Source organism: Suncus etruscus, chromosome 11, assembly GCF_024139225.1.
Source record: "Suncus etruscus isolate mSunEtr1 chromosome 11, mSunEtr1.pri.cur, whole genome shotgun sequence".
Lineage (NCBI taxonomy): Eukaryota > Metazoa > Chordata > Mammalia > Eulipotyphla > Soricidae > Suncus > Suncus etruscus.
In genome coordinates, this window is record NC_064858.1 from 106,448,523 (window position 1) to 106,455,955 (window position 7,433).

At 49.5% G+C, this 7,433-nt stretch overlaps 1 protein-coding gene across 4 annotated transcripts in view; it reads left to right on the plus strand.

Moving 5' to 3' along the window:
* The window catches only part of ERC1 (ELKS/RAB6-interacting/CAST family member 1), a 434,994-nt gene extending 432,459 nt beyond the window's left edge, over window positions 1-2,535 (plus strand). For all 4 annotated transcript variants that reach the window (XR_007500261.1, XR_007500262.1, XM_049783202.1 and 1 more), the window contains one exon: window positions 2,035-2,535. Coding sequence is in view for 2 of the 4 variants with exons in the window: in XM_049783202.1 (XP_049639159.1) it covers window positions 2,035-2,172 (138 nt within the window). In the remaining 2 variants the exon portion in view is untranslated. The remainder of the gene's footprint in view (window positions 1-2,034) is intronic.
* The last annotated feature ends 4,898 nt before the right edge of the window (window positions 2,536-7,433 follow it).

Below are 7,433 nucleotides of genomic sequence, written 5' to 3' on the forward strand. Positions count from 1 at the left end.
TGAAGGAAAATTGAAATGGGTGTTTTAAACAATACAAAGTTAGATTTGCACTAAATATTCTCTCAACAAAAAGGCAAGATACTATTTCTCAGAAAAATTTCTTTAGCAAACTGGCAGACCTAAAGTAGGGTGATCTAATGTACTGAATAGAGGCAGCACTTAACAAATGGATGTTATTTAGATAATTATATTTATTTAAATAATTGGTTTTAACAATATTTAAATAATTAAATAAATAATTTAATTAAAATTATTCAAATAAACTTTTTTTTTTTTTTTTGGTTTTTGGGCCACACCCGGCAGTGCTCAGGGGTTACTCCTGGCTGTCTGCTCAGAAATAGCTCCTGGCAGGCACGGGGGACCATATGGGACACCGGGATTCGAACCAACCACCTTAGGTCCTGGATCGGCTGCTTGCAAGGCAAACGCCGCTGTGCTATCTCTCCGGGCCCTCAAATAAACATTTTTAGACAAAATTTTGTTGCGTTTCAGTCATACAATATTCCAACATCCAGCCACCAGTGTCCCCATTCCCACCCCTCATCTGGCCAGAATGGCAAGTACTTTCCCTCTCTCCCTCCTCTCCTTCTCTCTCTCCCTCTGTCTTCTTCTCTCTTACCCTCTCTCTCTCCTCCCTTTTCTCTCCCTCCCTCCCCCTCCCTTTTTCTTTTTAGACATCTCTTCCTGTCTTTCTTCCTCTCTGTCTCTCTCCCTCCTTTTTTTTTTTTTTTTTAGGTATTTTAACACTTTCCATTGTTTCAGCACCCAGTTCCTGTCCAGCATGAGCACTTCCAATTGTCATTGTCATAGTGATGCCTTTCCTACTGTTGACTGGTCCTTCTGGCCCTTGTTTCTATTGTCTTTGGGTATTAGTCTCAGTCATAGAATGATTGCTGTCATTTGTGGGATATTAAAAAAAGAACATAGTAAATAAATTTTTTTCTTAAGGGAGGGAGGAAGGGAGGGACCATTGTGCCAAAGGAGCCCATCTGCAATTATTCTTGTTCCTCTTTCTTCCTGTGTGTGTGGCAGTGGGGGGTAGATTCCACTTGGAATGTGATGATGGGTTTGGAGTCTCTGACCACAAATTTCCCTCCTTGACCCTGAACTAGTCACTCATATCTGTAGGTCACACTTAATAAAAATACTTGATATATATTTAATTCTTCAGTGTTCTGGTGGTTCATTTTGACACGGGGGTTCTTCAAGTATAGAGTGCCTCTTTTTGTCATTTTTTCCTCCAACTTTATTGAAATATATTCAATCAAATTGTGACATCTTGAAAGTATTTTGTGCATTGTGAGTGGATTCCTACATTTGAGTTAACAGATTCATTATTTCAGAGGTTTCTGGGCAGGGGCCACACTCAGGTAGGAAGAGAATATGGGAGAACCAGGATCAAACCTTAGACTCCCTCAGTCAAGCCTTCAAGCTGTCTCCCTAGTGCAGATTGATTTATTTGTTTGGGTGTGTTTTATTTTATTTTATTTGTGTGTCTCTGTGCCAGTTTTATACGCTATAATGTCTACAAAAATCTATATCATTTTGCCAGCTTCTCTCCTAAGCCCTCTACTCACATCCTCTGTGACCTTGGTTTTCTGTTCTTAAAATAACTGAAGTCATTGAACTTCTCTGAGTTTCTTGTTGGTTTTATTTGGGGGCCACACCCCTCTGTGCTCAGAACTTACTTCTGACTCTGTGTTCAGAGAAGCACAGATTCCCCTGGCCAGTGCCAGGTTCATATGTGGTACCAGGGATGCAACTGGGGTTGGCTGGGAGCAAGGCAAGTACCCTAACCACCACCACCACCCCATACTGTCTCCCTGGCCCCTCTTGAAATTCTATCCCGCCAGAGTCCATGTGGAAGTGGGATTGTGCCCTATCCCATCCTGCTCTGTTTGACCCTGTGGGATGCCCTCGGAGTCTATTGAAGTCACACACATGTCTTTTCTTTGTCGGCGAATAGTCATTCTTAGCTCGGTCACAGTTGGAGTCACTGTTTGGACCTGAAACCGTCTTTCCTTTTCCTTTCAGCTTCGGCTGGAGCTGGAGAAAGGTGAGCGGGACAATGCTGAGCTGCAGGAGTTTGCCAATGCCATTCTCCAGCAAATAGCCGACCACTGCCCTGACATCCTGGAGCAAGTGGTCAACGCGTTGGAAGAGTCCTCCTGACCCCACTCGCTGGGGAGCGGCCAGCCCAGCGGCTCGACCTCATGGACCCAAGAGCCAGGGAAGGAGACTGCAAGGAAGAGGCACCCCGAAACTTCTCGGCACCAAACACTACAAGCTCGAGCCTATCTCGCTTCATACCCTGAGTGTGAGTCTGACACTCTTTCCGCCCTGTCATCTTAGCCTGCCGCCCTACTTTGGCTGTCGCCGATGCACTAATATTCTTGAGGTCCAGGATGGGTCAGTGGCCAGGTCTCCAGGAGGAACTGCTGTGCAGTCGTCCACAGTGTAGACTGTGGAAGCTGATGGCTCTGCCAGACGGCAGGGGGTAGAGCCCCCTGACCCTTTCTCTGTCCTTGCCATGAAGACTCAGTGTGGTCTCTGCCTGGAGCTCTCCCGAGAGAACCTCGCTCAGTGGGCCAGAGAGCTGTATGTTTTTGTACCACCCCAGGTGCTTTCTCCCAAACGAGTCAAATCAGTCTCCAAAAGAGAGTGGGAAAGAGAGAGAACAGCAACTTATGGCCTCTTTTGTTTACTTCTCATATGTAGAATTTTATGCGCGAGAGCTGCAAGCAGGTTGGCATGGTGAACAGTAACACCAGTACCCCCGGAAGTCTTTGCCAGCCCTCAGTGGACACACTCACTCATCCAGTTAGCAAGAGGAGGGTGGCTGGTTTCTCTCCTCCAACCCTGTGGCTGAAGACATCGGACCTTAACTCTCTTTGAGGATGTCAGGTCGCCTCTCCCCAGCCGAACAAGAGAGGAGAGGGGTCGCTTAAGACACCTGCAGCTCTGCTTCTGGAGAGGATCATTCTGGGCATCAGGCTGCTTTCTCCTAAACATCTCCCTCAGCTGCGTTCTAGGCCTCGGGGCCCCAAAAGAATGTTCCCACCTTCCCATCACCTAAACTCCAAGCACTAGCAGTTCGGTGGCCCCAAACACCCCCTCCCCCTAGGGTTGACTCCTGGCTTGCGCTGCTGGAACCACACCTTGTGCATTGCCTGGAACCTCTTTCTGGCACGAAGAATGTTTCTCATCCCACACACATTCCTTCCTTCATTCTTTCAGTCAAACAATATTTATCAAATGCATATTGAGAAGGAGAGTCACAGTTAGGCGCCCGCCATTGAAAAAAGCTCTTGGGTGCAGATGAACTGCAGGGGATTCGATGAGACATCGCTCTGAAATAAAGCATTAAAAGGCCTCCCCTCCCTCCCCCCACACACACTCTTTCACAAATCAGTGTTTCTCATTCAGTGGGAATTGATGGGTTTGGGGGACAAAGGCGTGAGTCATTGGCTCACCAACAAGATCCCTTCAGTGATGCAGGGTTTGTGATCCTCGCTCTTTCTCTGAGGGCGTATTGTATAAAGGCGTGCAACAGTGGATGGTGGGGTGTTTGGCTTTTTCTTTTTTTAACATTTTTGTGGGCACCTTGTGGAATGTGTCTAGCTCCATGCTTGCTGGTCAGAAAGCTGATCCCAAAATTGCAACCCCCTAGAAGCGCCCCCCCCCCCAAGTACAGACAGGGATAGCCATAAATAATCAGGCTCCATGAAATAAACTGCTTAACTGAAATCTAGCCCTTGGACCACCTCTGCGGCCAGACCCCCACCAGACCCCGTGCCTTCCGATAAGAGGTGCCAGGCTCAGTGTTGCTGTTGTTCCTGTTTTCTCAGCCCCTTCCCAGCTACTCCCCAAAAGAATCCACTGCCGCCTGTCAAGTTGCCAGAGCCCCCTGCCTGGTGTCTTCCACTGGCAGCTCTTGACTGTCCATTAACTTATATGGTCATATCTCCAGCAGCTGAGATTCCCACTGTCAGGCACTCTACCCAGAGGAGCTGTGGAGTGTTCCTTATCAAGGCTTAAACAGGCTCTGCTCAGAAATGTCTTACCTAGATTTCTTCCTGATAGCAAGGCTAGGCCAGGGTGTCTGCAGGGCTTAGATAGTAAGAGGTAGCTGTCTGCAGTCAGTTTCTTCACTTTCATTTCTTTCTTGCTCTGACCATCAGTCATGTAAAAAAAAAAAAAACCAAAATTTTAGGACTGCGGGGCTGCAGATGTCACTTTAGCTACCCTGCGGCAGAGAGCTGAGCTGTGATCTCAGTCTTCACAGGGCAGCAGCAGAGCAGAGAGAACAAGGGAAATGTCAGGCTCAGAGAAGTGACCTGGCCTGGCTTCTGGCTTGCTCTTCTCTAGCTGCTTGACCAGGGGCTCCTGTACCCCACGGGATTTAGTCCCTGCCCTCCCTAGAACATGACTCACCACATCTCCTTCCTCCCCCTTTTACCTCCCCCATTCCCCCCTCAACCTTGATCCAAGTTTCCAGGACAGGTGTTCTGGAGATGCCAATTTCTGAGGCAGACAGCATCTGTCTGGTCTCCGTGAACCATGGCAGAGGCTGAGCTTCCATAACACTTCCGGGTGGGTGGTCCTCCTTACGTTGCAAATGTTGCTGGGAGAAATTTGGTCCAGCAAGAAAGAAGAAACCTGGCTAAACTTTGGTTGTAAGTGTGCCCTGCCTACTATGTTGCAGAGCAAAGTGAGTGCAGTCTGGCATCTAGAGCAGGGGTCCTCAAACTACGGCCCACGGGCAACATGCAGCTTGCCAAGGACATTTATCCAGCCTACCAGGTGTTTTTGCCGCTGCTGCCTGTCCTGCTTAGCAGCCAACTAGTCCTGGCCCGCACCACCGTGCATGTGTAGAATGTGCATTGCACTCTCCAACTCCCCTCCTTCTTTCTGTCTCCTTCCAATGCTGACTTAGAACAGCATTGTCCTGAGTGATTTTCCACCGTTACACCTGCAGACTGGCACTAGTCTGCTGACCAGCAGTTGAAAGCCACCAGTTCTGATCATCCTTGGAGCTAAATATCACTGTCTGTATATTCTATCACTTAAGGAAATGTCATTCCATAACACTTCTCTGTCTTCATGGTTTCACAAAGTCACTCAACGATTCCTGGAGGTGTAGCCTGGAAAACTCACTAAAGGCTGCCTTGTCATGGTCCCTGAATTCCTCCGTGTCATTGGAAATTCTAGTTGACCTTAGCACCTACAAAAATTGATACTCCAAACTAAGGTCTTCAAAATAGAAGACCCTAAAAAGAAGAGTACTTGGAACCCCACTTACAAGAAGCTCATGGTTAAAAAATAGTAACAGCATACGGCTTTCTCATCTTCTTGTACACCTCTATCCCAGGAACTCGGTGGTTCTTGATGAAGTATCTGAGTTGAGATTTGCAAGGTCTTGAATGATAGAATATGGATGGAAACCCCCAATTCTATCGCAGCCCAAACTTTGACCACTTGTACTCACAGTGTCAAGAGATCTAAGTCTTCTCTCTCTCACTCTCTCCCTCCCTCGCCTAGACCTGGGCCTTAGAAATACTAGCAAAGCAGACCAAATCCCAGGCCACCTTCAGCGTCCAGGGTGGCCGTGAGAGCCAGCGAGGGCATCAAAGCAGCACTCACTACTCGCCCACTACTCTGAACTTGAATCAGGGACTTTCTGAGAAGCCTTCAGGAGTATTAGTTCACTGCTGAACTAGCTGCTCCTCAGCTGAGTCAGGATTAGCATTTGGATTTGCCCTCCAGTCCTGCCAATCCCCACACCCATCCTGTCCTGCTCTCTGGCCTCATTACTCCACCTGGGATCCACTGGCTCCCCTCAGGCTCTTTGAGGAAAGAGCAAACAGGAATGTGTGACCGCATCCCAAGCCAGCCTCACAGCGCGATACTTAAGTGACACTGGGCTCCCCGGATGAGCACTATCTGCCGCCAGCCTCGGTCCCCAGCTGCAAGAGTTCAGGACGTGGCAGCAGAGCCAAGATGAGAAGAGAACGTGTCACCTGCTGTCCCTTGCAGAGCCTGCCAAGCCAACCCATCCATCACTGCCAGTTCCTGGGCTTCTCAGGACAGTGACTCAAACCACTGAACGAACTGCTTGAAGGATTCGGAATCCCCCACCCCACCCCCTCAGGGTGAACTAAGGGCACATTGGGCAAGAAAAACAACGCGTTCCAGGGAGTTCCTTCTGAACAAAATGGCTGTCTTCGATGACTCTTTTTAAAGCAAAACTGTTTCCAAACTTTTTAGTGTCAAAACCGTAACCAAGTGTCTCCTGATTTTTTTCCTTTTTTCCAACGTGTTTGGCGAGTGCTGTGACCCTATCGTAGGTATTTCTCCTCCTGAATCTTTGGGGGGAGAGGTGGTTTGGGGGACTGATTTACAGGGGAGCAAATCGCAGCCCCACCCTCTTTTCATGTCTCTGCTTGTCAATATTGTCCGTGTGGTCCAGAGAATCGGGCAGTTACCTTGTGTCCATTGTCGAGATTATTCAGATATTAAAATGTAGTTGTAGAGCTGAAAAAAAAAAAAGCTGTGTTTAAAAAAAAGTATACAAATCCCAATCCCATGTTAATAAAGGAATTCAAGCTATGGGGCAGCCCCCTCACCTCCTGAGCTGGCCAGCCCCTGAGGGACGGCGGCCACGTTGCAGGTAGGTGACCGGCAGGTGCAAGGCTTCTGCTGCGCTCTGAAGGAAGTGGGTCTGAGCCTCAGAGTCCCTTGTGCCAGTTTCCTCACACCTCCTCAGGACCTCTGAGTGGAGATTTCTAGTCTGTGGCCGCCATGCCCGCACCCACATCGGTTCCAACTCAGTGTGCCTAGCACCGTGTGGTAACCTGGCTGGGCTCGGAAGCCACACACTCAGCTAGCCGCAGCCCTCTTCGGGCCACAGAACCTCTTTCCTGCCCACTTGGTGCTATCTCATCCAGTGACCCATCCAATAGGGCCGAGCACCGGCCAGCCTGGAGTCTACCGTTCAGGCCAATGAATTGTCCTCAGATCTCAGTTCCTTCCGGCCTCAAACCCTCGATTCTGGCCGGAGAAGCTTTGGAGAGCCAGATCTCTCTTTCTCGGCCCCAGAGAAGGCGCCGGGCCAGAGCCAACCCTCTGTGCCCAGCCCTGCTTTGCACACCACACCAGTATTGCATTCATCCTCTGAGGCAGCGCGACCCACGAGGGCAGCACACCACCGTTCTGGCCGCCTTGCCCCGTGCCAGGCTAGCCCAGGAACCTGCCAGGCACACCAGGGGGTCAGAGAGGGAAGCACGGGGGTCTTCCTGGGGCTTGCTCCCCTCTGCCTCAGAGGGAAGTGCTGCACTTTCCGAGGTGCTGAGGAGCACCGGGAACTGACCCCTTTAGCTTGAGTTCCTTTGGGTGACAGTAGCGGCTGCCACGGTGGTGTCTGTGATGCAAGA